This window comes from Ictidomys tridecemlineatus, chromosome 2 (genome assembly GCF_052094955.1).
Source record: "Ictidomys tridecemlineatus isolate mIctTri1 chromosome 2, mIctTri1.hap1, whole genome shotgun sequence".
Lineage (NCBI taxonomy): Eukaryota > Metazoa > Chordata > Mammalia > Rodentia > Sciuridae > Ictidomys > Ictidomys tridecemlineatus.
This window is the reverse complement of record NC_135478.1, coordinates 48148601-48168721: the sequence shown is the minus strand read 5'-3', so window position 1 is coordinate 48168721 and position 20121 is coordinate 48148601. Positions and strand designations below refer to the sequence as shown.

The 20121-nt window shown below is 35.3% G+C and overlaps 1 protein-coding gene across 5 annotated transcripts in view; it reads right to left on the bottom strand.

Annotated features, from left to right (window-relative positions):
• Nucleotides 1-1419: 1419 nt before the first annotated feature.
• Nucleotides 1420-20121, bottom strand: part of Nek4 (NIMA related kinase 4) — a 28031-nt gene continuing 9329 nt past the window's right edge. For 3 of the 5 annotated variants that reach the window (XM_078038482.1, XM_078038484.1, XM_078038486.1), the window contains 9 exons: nucleotides 16891-17298; nucleotides 12276-12425; nucleotides 11365-11559; nucleotides 10365-10431; nucleotides 9178-9284; nucleotides 8089-8177; nucleotides 5721-5926; nucleotides 4718-4851; nucleotides 1420-2513 (listed from right to left, as the gene is read on the bottom strand). In XM_078038482.1, coding sequence (XP_077894608.1) covers nucleotides 2421-2513; nucleotides 4718-4851; nucleotides 5721-5926; nucleotides 8089-8177; nucleotides 9178-9284; nucleotides 10365-10431; nucleotides 11365-11559; nucleotides 12276-12425; nucleotides 16891-17298 — 1449 coding nt within the window. In that variant the 3' untranslated portion in view covers nucleotides 1420-2420. Of the gene's footprint in view, nucleotides 3119-4717; nucleotides 4852-5720; nucleotides 5927-8088; nucleotides 8178-9177; nucleotides 9285-10364; nucleotides 10432-11364; nucleotides 11560-12275; nucleotides 12426-16890; nucleotides 17299-20121 lie in introns of all 5 variants that reach the window. The other 2 variants (XM_078038483.1, XM_078038485.1) reach the window with 2 other exon arrangements.

Genomic DNA, 20121 nt, shown 5'->3' with positions numbered 1-20121 from the left:
ATATGGTAACTGCCAAGATGTCGCTTAATAATCAATATACATTGAATACGATGTAAAGTATATAAACCACACTTAAATATAGAAGAGTTTGGCAAAACTGCAGACCAATACTTTACCTTTCAGAATATGGCAGATCAAATAGGCTATATGGGAAGACTTTTCCACTTGTTCCCTGTTCCTGGAATGCCTTCCTTCAAATGCATAACTTACTTTCATCCTTTCACTGAGGTCTCTAACCAGATGTCACTATCTAAAAGAGCTTTCCCTACTGTCCACCTGAAACACAGTAGTTTGCCATACCTACTTAGTTTGCTGGATTGCGTGACGTTTAATATATCTCACAACATATATTTGATAATTGTTCTCACTAGAACATTGGCTCCATGGTAACAAAGACCCGGAATTAACAAATTGGTTCCTTGATCAAACTAACCTCAATTCAAGGGCTTAATAGCCAATAAGACTAGTGGCTACCATATTTTGAACCATGCAAAATTTTGCTGAAATATTTGATAAGTGATTTTGCATATAACAATTTACCTTTATTGAATGCCAATAGGACCGTTCCAATAATGGAAAAAAAAATCCAAGAAATAGAGGTTAGGCTAGTACATGTGAGGCTTGCCTAGCATTGGGTTCGATCCTCAGCACCATATTAACAAAATAAATAAAGGTATTGTGTCCATTTACAAATAAAAATAATTTTTTTTAAAAGAGTATAATGTAAAAAAGTATCTTATCAGTCTCTGAAATTCAGTCAAAGGTATAGTCAAAAAAATTGATAGATTTAAAAGATTGTTTTAAAAATTAATTAAGGATACCCAGTAGCTCAGGAAGCTGTGGCAGGAGGATCCCAAGTTCAAAGCCTCAGTAACTTAGCAAGGTGCTAAACAATTCAGTGAGACTGAAATACTAAAAAGATCTGGGGAAGTGGCTCAGTGGTTAAGTGCCCCTGACTTAAATATCTGGTACCAAAAAAAAAAAAAAAAAGATGATAAAAAGTGAATTAAATATTCAAGAAAAAAAAAAACACAAAATAACCAAGACAGTAGGATGAAAATATTTTGACAAAAATAAACAACATGAGAATAAGAAAGTATAGATCAGATTCTTTTGATTCTAAAAACAATTAGTACTACTTTATACCAATGACTATGGAGAAAAATGTGGATCTCTAAAACATGCAAGAAGAGGTAAGCAGGAAGACCAATAGTTTGCCAAAAATTGGCTCCCACCCAGGCACTGAGAGTAGATGGTCTTACAAGTTCTCTAGCAAACCTTGATAGTAAAAATAAGAGCTCCCAGAAACTCAACTGTGAGAATTGTAAAGGCAGGGAGTATTGTTTTATTCACCACGATATATCTAGCTCCTGGCATAACACTAGGCACATAGATAAAATTAAATAAAAACTTAAGAACTAAAAGAGAACATTTTTATTGTGTAATTTTCAAAGAAAATAAGGCACATTTTTATAGAAACTGAAAACATCTGGAACAGTATTTATTTTTAGAGTCCCTTGAATGCAGAAGGAAAAATTTACTAATCAGAACATATTTGATGAAAACTATTTAATAGAAGAAGAGTATGACTTCTTATTAAACAATAAAATGTGATATAAAATCCTACATTTAAAACATGGAAAGACAACCAATATCTTGATATACACGAAGACAAACTTCCAGAGACAAATATTATATATATCCTTACGTATATCCAATTTAACAAAAAACTTTTGTCTAGAAAAGTGATTAAGAGATGTTTTCACTGATGGAGAAATAAATCTAACAAAACTAGTATGTGAAAACATAATGATTTACAAAACCAAAATACTTTAGATTCACTTGTATACCCTAAGTGAGGCTTATGTTACATGAAAACATTAAACATCCATCAAAGTGTAAAAATAGGATCTAGCTGCTCAAATACCACATAGAACTTCATTTTCTTTAAATCTACCCCCAGAATAGTGAGTTGATTTTTTTTCTTTTAAATAATGGCAACTATTCCCTAAAGTTATTAAAAACAGCAAATGTTATCGCTGGACATATTTCATTTGTTTCTTTGTTGTTTTTATCACTATAGTACAATATAAAACTTCCAATCCAATGTTTTATGGTCCTGTGTTCAAGCTAATCAACACCTCAAAAAAAAAAGTTATAGATATAAACTTTAAGTGGTTTAAGGCTCAGTAAACAGTAACCAAAAAAGCAACATTTTCCCTCAGGAATATAAAAGTCAAAGATTTTTTTCTTTTGTGAACTTGCTTCATATTACTCTGTTCCGTCCATTTTTTTTCCAGTAAGAAAACCCCAGAGATATAAAAGGGTGGTGAATGGCTTTATGACAACTGTTAGAGTTTGTTTTTAAAGCCCCAAACTTTGAAAATAGGTCTTTAGAGCTGGAAGATTAGAACAAGTTCTCAAAATTTCACATTTTCTTCAAAAAATTTCAACTGGCGAGCTTTCACACTATAAGTTGTATATTTTTCACCCATGTGCTCTTGTAAACGTACCTATTTTGGGAAACAAAGAAAATCAGTATGTAATAGTAAAAATAATTTCTAGAATCTTAGTAGGACTTTTATGAACATGATACCCAAGGTGGAAACCAAATAGGAAAATATTAATGGCTCTATTTACATAAAAATTTAAAAGTTCAAGATTTTTTAAAAAGTCATAATAAAAGAGCAAAGTATGGAAAATATTTGCAATGTTCATGCCAAAGGGTTAGTAACATTAACACAGAAGGAGGTCTGGGGCTGGGGTTGTAGCTCAGTGATAGGGCGCTTGCCTAGCACACATGAAGACTGGGTTCAATCCTCAGCACCACATAAAAATAAATAAAATAAAGGTATAAAAAAAAGGAGGGATTCTTAGAATCAATAAACCGCAATAATTCTAGAATACCAGAATTGATAAAAACTCGATTCATTTATATATGTATATAAATGTAAATCCCATACTTTTGCAGAACAGTCATGCAGATAACAAATTAGCCAATACATAAAGTTCAACCTACTGGGTGCAGTGGCACACACCTCTAATCTCAGTGGCTCAGGAGGCTGAGACAGGAGGATCAGTTCAAAGCTAGCCTCAGCAACTTAGCGAGATCCTGCCACTAAATAAAATATAAAAAAGGGCTGGGGATGTGATTCAGTAGTTAAGGACCCCTGGGTTTAATCCCTGGTAACAAAACAACAACAAAAAAGTCAACCTGATTAATAATCAAAAAAGTATTGTTGGGGCTGGTGCTCAGGGGCAGGGTGCTTGCCTAGCACACAGTGATGTATTGGGTTTGATTCTTAGTACCGCTTACAAAAATAAGCAAATAAAATAAAGGCATGCTGTCCATTTACAACTTCAAAAAAAAATAGTATTGTGTATGGACTGGGGGTGTGACTCAGTGGTACAGTACCTGCTTGAGGCCCTGGGTTCAATTCCACACACACAAATAAAAATACGATATGACTTTTAATGTATATCTATTCAAAGAAATGCTTGAAATTAAAAGAACAGTAATGTTAAACAGGTATCATGTACCTCTGATTCAGTGTACAGAGGACACATGATTTTTGTGATGCTCCTGACAAAAATATATAACTTCAATGCATTCATGAGAAACCAGAAAAATCCAAACAAAGTGACATCTCATAAAGCACATGGGCTATATTCTTCAGTAATGTCAAAATCATAAAAACAGATACAAGAAATCTTCCAAATTAAAAGACATAACTAGACACAAATGAAATCCTGATTGGCTCCACATTTCACATGAGAGCATAAGGAACTCTGCAGATACTCAGTGAAAGTGATGAAAATTATTTTAAATAAGTCATTTAAAGTCTAGAAATGGTTCTAGGGCATACAGCATATGAAGAAACATTTATTCAAGAAAATCTTAAGCCTGTAAGAATAGTGAGTCAGTGGTATGTGAATTGAGACCAACCACCATTCTTCCCTTCTCAAAACTATTATAGACTGATGAAGCCAAGAACACAGGCCTCTTTCCCATCAGCTCCCCGTTGAAAGGCTGGGCAGGAGGACATTGGTCTATCTCATGGTTCTGCCTGTTGTTGAGGCTAAAATTCATGAAAGTGCAGCCAAGAAGTAGGAGCTCTTCCGCCCAGCCCAGACCTGTAGGAGGGAGGCTAAGAAAACCAGAGACTACTCCTTCATCCCCTATCCCTTCCCAGGTGTGCATCCAAGAAAACAGAATCCACACCAAGATGTCTACATGAGTGTTCATAGCACCATTATTCATAAAGTATTCCACAAAAAGTAGAAACCACTCAAATGTCTATAATGAACATATAATGAAATATTATTCGGCCATAAAAAGCACTGATACATACTATAACATGGATGAATCTTGAAAACATTATGCTAAATGAAACAAACATAAAAGACCACATATTTTCTTATGTCCCCATTTATATGAATTTTCCAGAATAGGCAAATCTGTATATAGAGAAATATTCATGGTTGCTTAGAGTGTTGGAGATTTAGGAGACAATGGGGAATGACTGCTAACAGGTACAAGGGTTCTTTGGGGTAATATTCTAACAAAGATTGTATGATTGTACAACTCTGTGACATTAAAAACTATTGAAATGAATACTTTAAATAGATAAATTGTATGGAAATGAATTATAGTTCAGAAAGTCGCTAAGCAAATTTTACAACATAAGCAGCTCGAAAAAGCTACTAAGACACTCACCTCTCTCTCCAATTCATTCTCCTCTTCTAAAAGATCATATACCTGCTCTAAAAGCTGGACTCCCAAGCCCCTGATGACATCCGCTCTCAAGACTTCAACTATTCTTCTGATCTTTTCAGAACCTGGCATTATAGCTAAAAATCAATAACAAAACCAGGAAATAATAAACATTTTCAACACTACAACAAGAAAAACACAATATCACAATGGTTTTTAAAAAATTTTATTAGGCATGGTGATACACGCCTGTAATCCCAGCAACTCAGGAGGCTGAGGTAGGATTGCAAGTTTGAAGTCAGCCTTTATAGGGATTAAAGGCATATGCCAACAGTGCAATCAGGAAACTGAGGCAGGGGGATTGTGAATTCAAGGCCAGCTGGGCAACTTAGTGAGACCCCTTAAAATTTAAATAAGGGATGGGGATGTAGTTCAGTGGTATAGCACCTCTGGATTCAACCCCTAATATTGAAAAAACAATAACAAAAACAAAAACTTTATATATGAACTTAAGCTTCACGTCTCACTACTATCTCCTAACCTTAAAAAAAAAAAAAAAAAGAGTTATTGGGTTATTTACATTTACTTTTGTTTTTTAAAATAACTTTATTTATTTATGTGGTGCTGAGGTTCGATCCCAGTGTCTCGCATGTACTAGGCAAGCACTCTACCACTGAGCCTACATTTACTTTTTTTTTTTTAATAGTTGGACACAATATCTTTATTTTGTTTATTTTTATGTGGTGCTCAAGATCAAACCCAGGGTCTCGCACTTGCTAGATGAGCGCTCTACCGCTGAGCCACAATCCCAGCCCCCCTATATTACTTTTAAAAATTAATTTTCACGCAACTTTTCAAGTATATCTATTGCATAAAATGAGAGATACCTTTTATGGAGATATTCAAATGAAATTAAAAACAAATTTATAAATATTAGCTCTTTGGTTTGACACATTATTCTAACAAACACATTTTCTAGTTTGGTGTAAAAGAATAAACTGATCACCTGAAGGCAGCTCTTTAAATTGGAGTTCCTCTGTCTCTTGGGCCACTTTTCCATGAAGCACCAGCGTATCCCGATACTTTCGATGAAGTTTAAATTCTGACACTGGATTTGGTAATGCAAGATCTTCACAGCTCTCTTTAGAATCCAGCTTAAGAGTCTCAGTCATCAGTTGTACCAAGTCACTCATTTCATTTGTATGACTTTTCCTATTAAAAAAGAAAATCTCCTTGTTATTTACTTGGCTTTGTGAGGATTTTTCACTATAAGTTAGATACAGTTAGGCACAGTGGTACACACTTGTAATCCCAATGACTTGGAAGGCTAAAGCAGAAAAAGCTTAGGCTGGGCAACTTGGCGAGACCTTGACTCAGTGGTAGAGTACCACTGGGTTCAATCCCCAGTACAACACACACACACACACACACACACACACACACACACACACACAAAATTAGATGCAATGACATTTAAAGAGTTCTGCTTCCTGGCTGGAGTTGTGGCTCAGTGGTAGGGCGCTCGCCTAGCAAGCACAAGGCCCTGGGTTCGATCCTCAGCACCACATACAAACAAATAAAGGTATTGTGTCCAACTACAACTAAAATAAATAAATAAATAAATATTTTTAAAAAGAGTTCTGCTTCCTAATGCCCACAAAAGCTCGTACAGACTGACCCTTCCACAAAAATAACTATAAACTCTTAGTAATATTAAAAAATTAACAATAACAAAAACAAAATTTACATACGAGATGGAGAATGAACAAAATTTGCAGGCAGAGTCTAGAAAACAGTCAACCCTTTTTAACATAAGGACAGTCATAAGCAGCTCAGAGCACAAAAGAAAACCCACAATCTTTCTGGCCTGAAGAACCAAAGGACAGAGGTTCAAGACAACCATGCCAAGAAATTTTCCAAGAAAATCAGGAATCTTGGAAAGGAGAAGATATGAAAGAAGCAACCCTTGATTTTGTGTGCAAATTCTGCCCAGCCATTCTTCTCTATTTCCAAGTAACTTAATTACATCCAAATACAAAGAATATTTAAAGAGGACTGGTGTTATAGTTCAGTAGTGGAGCATTTGCCTCACCTGTGTGAAGCACTGGGTTAGATCCGCAGCACCAAATAAAAATAAAAGATATATTGTGTCCACCTACCGCTTAAAAAGAAAAAATAAAAAAAGAAGAGAAAAAAAAGAGCCAGGTACAATGGCACACATCTATAATCCCAGCAGCTTGAGAGGCTTAGATAGAAGGATGGTGAGTTCAAAGCCAGCCTCAGCAACAGCGAGGCCCTAAATAGCTCAGTGAGACCCCCATCTCTAAACAAAATACAAAATAGGGCTGGGGATGGGCTCAGTGATTGAGTGCTCCTGAGTTCAATTCCCAGTACCCCACCTCCTGCCAAAAAAAAAAAAAAAAGAATATTTAAAGAAACACAGGAATACTAGTCCTCAATGGTATAAATTCAAAAATTCCATAAATGCAGAGAAGCAGGAAAACATCACCTATTTGTGAAAAGAAAAAAACTGGTTAATAGAAACAGACCCAGAAGTGACATAAGTGATAGTATTAGTAGTGAGGACATTCAAGTGGTTATTATAAATATATTCCAAATAGCCAAGGTAGACAAAAACAAACATTAAGGAGAGCCACAGAAGATATTAAAAAACACCCAAAACAAACTTTTTTTTTTTTTTTTTTGGCTGTACTAGGATTGAACCCAGAGTACTCTACCATTGAGCTACATCCTCAGTGCTTTTTATATTGAAACAGGTTCTCCCTCTGATGCCCAGGCTGGCTTAAAATTTGCAATCCTCCTGCTTCAGCCTCCCCAGTCACTTGGATTACAGGTGTGTGTCATGGCATCTAGCCCAAACTGAACTTCTAGAGATGAAAAATATAATGTGTTAATGGGATAGGATAAACAGATTATAAAGTGCAGAAGAAAAAAGATTAGTGGACTCAAAGATACAACAATAGGATCTATGAAAAAGAAACAAAAAAAGAAAAAAGAATGGACAGTGCATCAGTGAGCTGTTGGACAACTTAAATAATCCAATATACATGTAATTAGAATCCCCAAGAGAATGAGAGGAGGTCCAAAAAAATTGAGAAGAAATAATGTCTAAAATTTTTCCAAATGTGATGAAAACTATAAACTCATAGATCCAAAAAGATATCCTACAAGAATTTTGAATGAAAATTAGATGTGTTCTTAGAAGAAATATTTTTTGCTCTATCATGTATCACAAACCATTTATAATGTTATCAATGAGAGTACTATAGGTCAAAATACTACTATAAATGTACATTTAGGATACTTCAACCAGAAATAGTTTCTGAAGGGAGACAGAAAAGTTAAGAACTTGCCCTTCTCTGGAATCCCCATCTGACTTATCAGTTGAACTTGTAGAAGAACTTAACTCATCCTCAGACAGGCAATGAATCATTTTTCTTTCCTATTAATATTTGGGAAAAAAACAAAATTCCACATAAAAATACAATTAGAATGTTAATACATTAAATAGTGTTAGATGCAATGACTCGACCCAAAATAGATATCAAAATTGAATTAACTTTGATGCCCCAGTTCACTCATGAAGTTCACAAGTGAAGCCTAAAGACTATCAATAGGTAAAGTTTTATAAAACCTCGAGGAGTCTCAGCTGTGAAAAAATTTCCTCTACAGAGGAAAGTGAAGGACCGATGCTAGTGTCTCAACTCCCAAGCAGAAGGCCTGTCCCATAAGAAATGTTGGCATTTTAAACTACATAGAATGCCACCTAAATCAAGGGAACTTCAGCTTCATCATATATGAGATCATTACAGTGCTTTAAAGGATTACCTGATATAGTTAACAAAAACCGTACAACTTTGGAAAATGGATATGGAAGCCTCAATTAATGAAATAAAAAATAATATCATTAAAGTAACAACACCTTCATTATATTCAAAGGGCAAAGCAAATTAATCCCCAGGGTATTATACAGAAAGATGAACATGGGTTAACCACTATTTGCCCATTTAGCCACCAAGTGGTATCCCTACCTCATCCATAAGCAAGAAGGTCAACTAAACTTGCACAAACAGGACACCGAGGAATGATGATTGGCAAATGAAATTAAAATCTAACCACATGGTTGGGTATTATATTAGTAACACTGCAGACAGAATAAGCAAAGTATTGAGTAGTGGAAGCTTTTAGGAAGTCTGTGTTAAAGATTACCTAAGAAATACTTTTAACTAGACAGCCATTTGTTTGGAAGAATGCCTGAAAACTTTATACTCTTAATGGGTCAAAGAATATCCTTCTAATTATCGTTTACCAGTTCCTCTCTTTATCCAGAGTGAAAAGGTATAACTTAACCAGCCCAGTCCCTGAAATAAATGGAGCTGACACTTATAAGGATTCCCACATGTAGACATGTCCACTTTTCCCCTTAGGAGGGTGTAAGGCACCTGAGTGATGCTGCAGTCAGAAGAGAACCGTCGGGCAGGGATGTGCTGGCTTTCCTGCTGCAGTTTCCCTGGCCCCACTGCACTCAGAGATGTTCTCACTGAAGGGCCTGAAAAAATGAACACCCCCCCACCCCAGCAGTTGTTTGTGGTGGGATGATATCAACTGAAGAGGGCTTTACACTGGGTATAGAAGATAACCCAGCAACAGCCAGCCAGAAATAACTGAAACAGAATATTCGTCATCGCTCTTGTGTCTGGCACCTCAGTTCAAACCTTAGTTCCAGGTCAACCAGCTTTGTGACCTTGGGCAAATTACTTAACCCCTCAGAACTTCAGTTTTTTTCCCTGGCAAAATGGGGATAATGCTGCTTATCTTTGGCAGTTACTATAAATATAAAATGAACTAATGCCCTAAAGATGCTTACCATAATGCTAGACACATAGTTAGCATTCTAGAGACATATTAGCATTCAATAAATGGAAACTGCTTATATTGTGTAGCCTAAGGCAGCACCATTCTCCTGGCTTCCTCTCTGTTCCTGAGAGGACTTCTCTGAGCAGCACACTTCGAACATGAAAACAATTTGATCATTCACTTGATTTCCAGTCTGAAATCTCCCAGGAGTGACTGCCACTCACAGCCCTCTTGCTTTTTTTTTTTTTTTTTTTTTTTTTTGGTGGTGCTGGGGATTGAATCCAGGGCCTTGTGCCTGCAAGGCAAGCACTCTACCAACTCAGCTGTATCTCCAACCCTTCCATAATTTTTATTGGTGCATTATGGTTGTATATAATGATGGAATTTATTGTTACGTATTTGTACAAGCACACAATATAGCAATATAATTTGGCCAATATCATTCCCCAGCACTTCCCCCTTCCTTCCCCACCTCTTACTTTCCTATGATTTTTAAATTTTTTTTTATTTGTAGATGAACATAATACCTTTATTTTTTATTTTTTCGTGGTTCTGGCATAGTGCCTCATGCATACTAGGCAAGTGCCTTACCACTGAGCCACAACCCCAGCCTTTTTTTTTAAAAAAGGTTAAGAAACTTCACAAACTCTTCAATTTTCCCAATGGATTACTGCTGCTTAAAAGTCTTAACACCTCACAATCAAAACCTGTACAATACCAATAAGCCAAGCCATCAACTGCCATGTAGATGAAGAAAAGAGGTCACATTCACCTGAGGGGAACATCTCTTCCTGGGACTGCTTTAATCGCCTCCTCTCTCTGGCTGATAATGGTCGGTCCTTTAAAGAAAGTCAGAGTCACTTCCATTCCTATTCATTATTTTTGTAAAACCTACACTACAATGCATGACTTGCCTTAAGAAAAAGGGCCTGCAGTGGACTTTAAAGGAGTATCCCCTGGAAACCCACCCTTCTCAAAGTTACACCTTTCCTCAAGGAATGATCACAGACCTCATTACCGGAACATGATCATTTTTGGAAAGGCAAAATGGACTTTTTATATTCGGAATCTTAAATTCAGAATCTACACAGTCTCCTTAATTAACTGGATGTGACTATTTCTGAAACCCCAGAATCTGTCCATTTCAATCAAAGCTTTTCTGAGAATCACAAATCTGTCCCAAGGTTTGGCAAAAAGCAGGGCTAAGATGCTTTACTGCAAAACTTCAAAATATGTGCTGGAGCTGGGCATGGTGGTGCATGCCTGTAATGCAAGTAACTCAGGAAGCTGAGGTAGGAGGATCACAAGTTCAAAGCCAATCTCAGCAACATAGAGAGGTCCTAATAAACTTAGTGAGACCGTGTCTCTAAATAAAAAATAAAAAGGGGCTGGGGGGGCTGGGGATGTGGCTCAAGCGGTAGCGAGCTCGCCTGGCATGCGTGCGGCCGGGGTTCGATCCTCAGCACCACATACAAACAAAGATGTTGTGTCCGCCAAGAACTAAAAAAATAAATGTTAAAATTCTCTCTCTCTCTCTCTCTCTCTCTCTCTCTCTCTCTGTGTCTCTCCCCCCCCCCCCCCCCGCTTCCTCTTCCTCTCTCTTTAAAAAAAAAAAAAAAGGGGGGGACTGGGGATGTGGCTCAGTGGTTAAGCACCCCTCAGTTCAATCCGTGGTATCAAAAACAAACAAACAAACAAAATAGGTGCAGGATTTTATAACCAGAAAGCTTTATAAAAGGGCTTTAAAATATCCAATATATACTCCCACAAACCTTTTTTTTTTCCATGTGTGTTTGTTGCTGGGAATTTCCACAAACTTTTGATGATGACATTTCACTGCTCCTTGAACTGCTTACAGACTCAGTGACCATTCTGCTTGGGTTTTCAGCATTTTGTTGTGTTGATATAATAGCCACTTCTCCAACAGAGGGATGGGAAGGCAAAAGTTGAGGAGGTACCTGTTGGAACTAAATTAATTTAAAGGAAGAGAGTATCAGTTTTATATATACCACCTCCAAAGTTACCATATTGAAAAGTTCCCTATGTATTTGTCAGTAATTTGCTCTTAATAACTTTAAAACATTGCATTGTTTATTTTTGTTGTTGTTTTGGTTTTTTAAAAGAGATTCTGTCAAAAGTGAATAACTATCTAAGAAGTTTATAGAAGTTACTTTAAGTAAGGAAGTGTCAATATGATATTGTGCAGAGAATGAGGGAAGAACTGTTCATCAATATAATAAGAAGAGCTCAAAGATTTACCCTCATTAGCCTATTCCTTTAGCTCTCAAAATGACCTACCCATTTTTGCTGGGGAAGACAAACCTCCTCACCATATTTCCAACTTGCCGATATTTGAAAACTCATATTAAGCATCTTGTCCTTGCTCCCCACTGGGGATTGAACTCAGAGAGGATCTACCACTAAGCTACATTCCCAGCCCTTTTTTATTTTATTTTGACACAGAGCCTCACTAAATTGCCAGGCTGACTTGGAACTTCCAAACCTCTGCCTCAGCCTCCCAAGTACTGGGATTACAGGCATGCACCACTGCACCCAGCTACTCCTTGTATTTCTTACGTGTCTTTTTGGCAACTGTTAACTGTTCTAAATGGAAATCAAGCTTCTCAGAGTCTGTCTCCTAAATAGTAGCACTATAACTTACTGCAAAGAGATCTCTACTGACCTGGCTCTTTCCTCCACTGTGCTCAGTCTGTTCTCTTTTCTTCTGCCGTCGTTGTCGAGACAGGGAAGGTTCAGACCCAGAGCTGTGTGGCTGTAAACCTGGGTGGATTGTGCCTTGTTTCTCCATAATACATTCACTATCAACTTGATCCTTAAAAACAATGAAATTACATGAGTATACACAAAAAAAACCTTACAGAATCATGAAACAGTCTTCTGAACTTCAAATGGCCAAAATACCTACTGTTAAAATTGCAAAATGAAAATGAAAGGGGCTCTCTTTCTCAAAATGAATGCATATTTACAGTGTTGACAGGCAAAGACAAAATGCTGACACCATCTAAATGTTCTGGATTCTTTTTAATTTTGCCCAAATAAAAATTATTGTTTTAATTAAATTACTCAAATTATGATTAACCTGACACTACTTACATTTGATTCAGTTAAAAAAAACTCATATAACTTTTAATAGGTTTTCTATTCCAAAAATGAACAAATTTTCTGAATGGAATCCAATTTGATTTAAAACACATTTGCTCCCCAAGTAAACATTAGTTATTTGGATGCATACAAAAATGCACAACAAAAAGAGTAGTAAGCTTGGAGTCAGATGGAATTATATGTGAGAAACCTAATCTCCCTGAGCTTGGTTTCCTCATCCAAAAATGGTTCTAATACCACCCTCCCCCATACATCGTACAATTGTGCCTTGGTATTTTTGGGAGATCAACTCCAGGATCCCCTGCAGATACCAAACTCCTCAGATGTTCAAGTCCCTTATATAAAATGGTATTGTATTTGCATATAACCTATGCACATCTCTCAAATACTTTGTCATCCCTAGATTTCTTATACTGCCTAATACAATCTAAATGTTGTATAAATAATTGTTGTACTGTATTGCTTAGGGAGTAATAAGAAGGATAAAAGGTCTGTCTATATGTGTTCAGTAAGGATGCAATTTGTCTTTTTCCAAATATTTTCAATCTGTGGTTGGTTGAATCCATAGATGTTCAATCTATGGATACAGAGGGATGACTATATTATTATTATTATTATTATTTTAGTACTGGGGATTGAACTCAGAGGTACTCAACCACTGAGCCACATTCCCAGCCCTATTTTGTATTTTATTTAGAGTCAGGGTCTCACTGAGTTGTTTAGTGCCTTGCCATTGCTGAGGCAATTGAACTCGCAATTCTCCTGCCTCAGCCTCCACAGCCAATGGGATTACAGGCATGTACTACTATATTATTACAGTCTTGCACTACTATATTATGGCTCTAACTATATTATTGTTTAAGGTTAGCTGAAATGGTATACTAAAAGCAATTAGAACGATGTCTAGCACACAGATGCTCAAAAAATGAGAGCTACCAGTGGCACATAATAATAATAAATTTAAGTTATAATGATCACCAAATGACTTAGTATTTGATCTAGATAGCTGATTTTAGACTCTACTATATATTTAAATAAAACAGATTCTTGTATTTATTTAAAATTTTTTAAACTATCAGAATATCTTTGTTTTCAAGATGGATACTAGTAATTGAATATAATTCTACTGACACATTTTTACCAAAAGCCTACTCTGGTAATACATTTTAGACCATTATTATTTTAGGCCATTATCATTAAAACAACATTTTTAGACCCCTGGCAAACACAAAATTATGGGTAATTTATAAATTCTTTCAAGAGTATACCAATATTAGACATAAAATAAATGTAGTTAATTTTATATTACTATATAATAATTAGTTGAACAAAGAGACCAGGGTGATAAGCCAAAAAATGAACCAATTTTGAAGAAAGAAAGAGAAAAAGATTGATTTCTTTATTGGTGATTAAGTATAGAGTATTCTAAATAAAACTCATATATGTCCAAGAATAAAAGGAATAAATGACTCAATGTGCTTCTCCATCAAATCCATGAAAAAATTATCCCACTTTTATGAAGAAGAAAAACAACAAAACAAAAGGGGAAATACTGGACATGAAATTTTATCAAAGCAATAAAAAAATCTGCTCTAAAAACTTGGTGTAAGAAACAGATTTGATCAGGAACAAGAAAAGAATACTGACTTTCACCACTTCTAATCCACACACATTAGAAGTTTTAGGCAGGGCAATTAAGCAAGAAAATAAAATAAAAGGAATTCCAATTGTCAAGAAGTGAAACTATATCTCTATTTGCAGATCACAAGACATTATTTTCAAAAAACCTGAAGGAGTCCAATTAAAAAAAAATTATTAAAACCAATAAACAAGCTGGGTTGGTGGCACAAGCAAGTAACCCTAGCAGCTCAGAAGGCTAAGGCAGGAAGACTGCAAGTCCAAGGCCAGCCTCAGCAACTTAATGAGATTCTGTCTAAAAAAATAAAAATTAAAAAGGACTGGATGTAGCTCAGTGGTAAAGCACCCCTGGTTTCAATTTCCAGTACAAAAATAAAACCAATCAACAAGTTAAGCAAGATTGTAGAATATGTAGATAAATTCTACATACTAGCAATGAACAATCCAAAAACTAATGTATGAAAATAATTCAACTTACAATAGCATCACAAAGGATAAAATACTTAGAAATAAATGTAACAAAATAAGTTGGAAGATACTGAAAACAAGAAACATCACTGAAAAATAATTACAGAAGCCCTAAATAAATGGACGATATACCATATTCATGGAGTGAAAGGCACATTAAAATAGCAATGCTCTGCAAATGATCTTCAGATTCAAAGTACCAAAAACCCAGCATGTTTTGCAGAATTTGTCAGGATGGTCTTAAAATTCATAAAGAAATGCAGAGAATCCAAAATAGCCAAAACAATTTTTAAACATAAGAATAAGATGGAAGACACCCACTTTGCAATTTCAATACTTACTACAAAGCTATAATAATTAAAATATATTATATAGATAGACAGATCAATGAAACAGAATTGAGGTCTAGAAATAAACCCTTCCAATTTATAATCTATTGATTTTCAACAAGGGTGCCAAGACAATTCAATGGGGAAAGAATAATCTTTTCATCAAATGGTGTTGGGACAATTGAATGTCTTCAAATAAAAAAAAAAATGAAGTTGAATCCCTTCCTCATTTTATACACATGAATGAACTCAATATGGATCACAGACCTAAATTAAGACTTAAAAGTATACTTTCTGGGGCTGGGGTTGTAGCTCAGTGGCAGAGTGCTTGCCTCGCATGGTGGAGGCCCTGGGTTTGATCCCCAGCACCACATAAAAATAAACAAATAAAAATAAAGATATTTCGTCCATTTACAACTAAAAAAATATTTTTTTAAAAAAAGCATATTTTTGGAGAAAACATAAGAGTACATCTTTATGACACCAAAAGCACAAATAACATAGGAAATCATGGACAAAATTGAATGTCATGAAAATTAAAAACTTCTGTGCTTCAAAGAATGCCATCAAGAAAGTGAAAAGACAATCCAAAGAATGGGAAACAATATTTTTAAGTCTTTTATCTGAAAAGGATTGGTATCTAGAAGATAAAGAACTCTTCCAAATAAACCAATTAAAAATTGGCAGAGGGGGCTAGGGATGTGACTCAAGTGGTAGTGCACTCGCATGGCATGCGCAGGGCGCTGGGTTCGATCCTTAGCACCACATAAAAATAAAATAAAGATATTGTGTCCACCAAAAACTAAAAAATAAATAAATAAATATTAAAAAATTCTCTCTCTCTTAAAAAAAATTGGCAGGGGATCTGAATAGATTATTTCTCCAAAGGAAGTACATAAATGGCCAATAAACATAGGAAAAGATATTCAACATTATCAATCATTACGGAGATGCAAATCAAAACCACAGTAAGACACTGCTACACACCCAGAAGAATGGTTGGAATCAAAATGGACAAGAAGCGTGGAAAGGATGTAGAGAAAATGGAACTCCCACACACTGCTGCTGAGAAGTAAAATTATAAAATTGCTTTGGAAATCAATTTTATAATTCCTCAAGAAGTTAGAGTCAGTATATGACCCAGCAGTAATTCCATTCCTAGATTTACATCCAACAGAACTGAAAACACATAAAAAAATGTACATCAATGTTCACACCAGCATTATCCATAATAGCCAAAAAGTGTAAACAACTCAAACATTCATCAATTGATGAACAGTCACATAAAATATCATAGATACATACAGGGGAATTTATTTGGCAATAAAAAGAAGACTGGTACATGCTACAAGCTTTTCATGGATAAACCTTGAAAACATTGTGCTAAAGTAAAAGAAGCCAGACATGAAAGGCTATAAATGTATATAATTCTAAGGAATGCCCAGAATAGGCAAATTCATAGGGACAAATGTTGCCAGAGGATGGAGACAAGGAAGAATGGAGAGTGACTGCTGCTTGGGTATGGGTATTGGTGTTGGGAATAGTGTTCTTTTGTTTTTTGTGTGTGTGGGGTTTTTTTGTTTGTTTGTTTGTTTTGGGGGCAGGTGATGAAGATATCCCTCTAAGTTTAAACTGGAATACAAAATAACTGATTTTCCTGACAATTAGAGTATACCCAACTATTGTAACCACACTTCCCAGTCTTCTTTCTGAAAGGGACTCCAAGTGTATATTACTCACATGGTCCTTTGGCTTTGGGTCTTTGTTTAGAGGCTGCAACAGCTTCACTGCTCCACTCCTATCCGCACTGCCACTATCAGAGGACAATGTGAGAATCAGGCTTTCAGGATGAGCACTAGACTTAGAATTATCCTGTAGACTCTCCTCCTTCACTTGAGAAATACTGCATTTATCTTTGTGCTCACTAGAGGCATCTAAGTGTCTTTGTTGATTCTTCTGAATTAGGCCATCATTCATGGAGTCTCTTCTTTCTGCAGGTAAGATGTCAATATTTACCCTACTGATTGTGGCTTGTGACTCTGCAGTACTGCTCATATCCAATTTGTCAGTGTGGCCTTTCAGACTAGCAGGTGGTTTCAAGGGACCAATAACGATTGGTTTCTCCTGGGACAAACATTTATCTTCACTCTGAGCAAAAAGATGTTTTCAAATTATTAAAGAACTCCTGGACACACCAAATATAAAAATTAACTCAAAACTGAACAACACATTCCTCAAAAAGTTAAACATAGAAATACCATTTGAATTGCCATAGAATTACCATACTAGCAATTTCATTCCTGTATACATACTCCAAAGAACTGAAAGCAGGGATTCAATAGGTATGTGTGAACCAATGTTTCTAGCAGCACTATTCAAAATTTAGCCAAAAGATGGAAACAACCCAAATGTCAATCAGTGGATGAATGGATGACCATAATGTGGCATATACATACAATGGAATATTATTTAGTATTTAAAAGGGAGGGAATTCTAACACAGATGAACCTGAAAATATATCAAGTGAAAAAGCCAGACACAAAAAGACAAATATTATATGCTGGTTCTATTTATATAAAATATCTAAAATATGCAAATTCAATAAAGACAGAGTAGATGAGAGGTCACCAGGGCCTGGGGATGGAAGAACAGGGAGTTACTGCTTAACAGGTAAATTTTCTGTTTGTAATGATAAAAAGGTTTTGGAAATAATGGCAGTGGCTATAAGACATTGTGAATGTAATTGAAGGCACTGAACTGCATGATTTAAAATGGTTAAAATACTGCTGTGACAAAAAAAAAAAAAAAAAGTTACAATGTACTCAAGTGGGACTTACTCCTGGAATGCAAAGATTACTCATATCAAAATCATCAATATAATACACCACATGAACAGAATGAAGGGGGAAAAACTACATGACCATCTCAATTGATGCAGAAAATGCATTTGACAAAATTCAACACCCTTTCATGGAAAAAAATGACATACTTGGAACAGAAGAAAACAATCTTAACATAATAAAAGCCATATGTAGAAAGCCTATACTGAACATTATACTTAATGACAAAATTCTGAAAGCTTTTCCTGTAAGATTAGGAACAAGGCAAACATGCCCACTCTCTCCACTTCTATTTAACACAATACTGGAAATTGTAGCTAGAGCAATTGAGAAAAAAAAAAAGAAAGAAAGAAGAGGCATTGAAATTGAAAAGCAAGAAGTAAAATGATTCCTCTTCACAGATGATATGATTTTTTAAAAATTTTGTTATTGTTGTTATAGGTAAACAGTATGCCTTTATTGTTGTTGTAGGTAAACAGTATGCCTTTGTTTTATTTGTCTTATTTTTATGTGGGCTAAGGATAGAACCCAATGCTTCACATGCGCTAGGCAAGTGCTCTGTCACTGAACTACAGCCCCAGTCCAAGATGATATGATCTTAAATGTAGAAAACCCTAAAGACTCCACAAAAAAACTGTTGGAACTAACAAATGAATTTAGTAAAGTAGCAGGAGACAAAAATCAATAAATAAAAATCAGTTATATTTCTATACACTAACAATGAACAATCTGAAAAGAAAATTATAAAAATAATTTCATTTATAATAGCATCAAAAAGAATTAAATAGCCAAGCTTGGTGATGTACTCCTATAGTCCCAGCTACTCAGGAAGCTAAGGCTGGAAGATTCCAAGTTCAAGGTCAGCCTGAGCAACTTAGAACCTGAGTTAAAATAAAAAATAAAAAGGGCTGCGGACATAGCTCAGTGGTTCAGTACTCATGGTTTCAATATTCAGTTCCATACACACCAAAAAAATGATAAAATAGAGGAATTAACATAACCAAGGATGTGAAAGACTTGTACAAAAAAAATTATAAAACACTGCTGTAAGAAATATGAAAAAAACCTGCTATAGAATTCATTGGGAATCCTAAGGGATCCTAAATAACCAAAACAATCCTGAAAAAGAAGAACATAGCTAGATGACCCACATTTCCTAATTTAGAAACTTATTACAAAGCTATAATAATCAATGCTGTAAAACTGAAACTGACAGACATATAAACCAATATAAATGCCACATGAATGAACTATAAAAACACACTAAGTCAAAGAAGCCAGACATGAAAGGTCACACATTATATGATTCCATTTATATGAAATAATTAGGCTAGGTAAATCCATAAAGACAGAAACACACTGATGTGGGTCTGCAGTTGTAGCTCAGTGATAGAACACTTGCCTAGCACATATGAGACACTAGGTTCGATCCTCAGAACCATATAAAAATAAATAAATAAAATAAAGAAATTAAAAAATACAGTAACATAAAAAAAAAGAAAACACACTGGTGATTGCCAGGAGCTGGATGGGAGAGAGAAATGGGAGTGACTGCTGTAAAGGATTTCCTTTGTGCTAATGAAATGTTCTGGAACCAGATAAGAGGTGATGGTTGCACAACATTGTGAATGCACTAAATTCACATAATTGTTCACTTTAAAATGGTTGATTTTAGGGCTGGGGTTGTGGCTCAGCAGTAGAGCATCTGCTCTACTAGCACATGCAAGGCCCTAGGTTCGATTCTCACAACCAAATGAAAATAAATAAAATAAAAAGATATTATGTCCAACTACAACTAAAAAATTAATATTTAAAATAAAATGGTTGATTTTATCTTATGCAAACTTCATCTCAAAGAAATCTAAAAAATTTTTACATCCCTGACTTCATGAACAGTTCAACAGCCCACTGTGAATAAAGTAAGCTAAAATAATCACCTCACCAGTATTTTTTCTTTATAATACAGGCTTAATTAAAGCTCAACATAATCTCTAGTAAAGCATAATCATTTCCCAACAAAATAATTTGTTTTTTTTTTTTCCTTTCAGTACTGAGGATTGAACCCGGAAGCACTCTACGTTTAAGCTACCACCTCAGTCCATTTTATTTTTTCTCTTTCGAAACAGGGTCT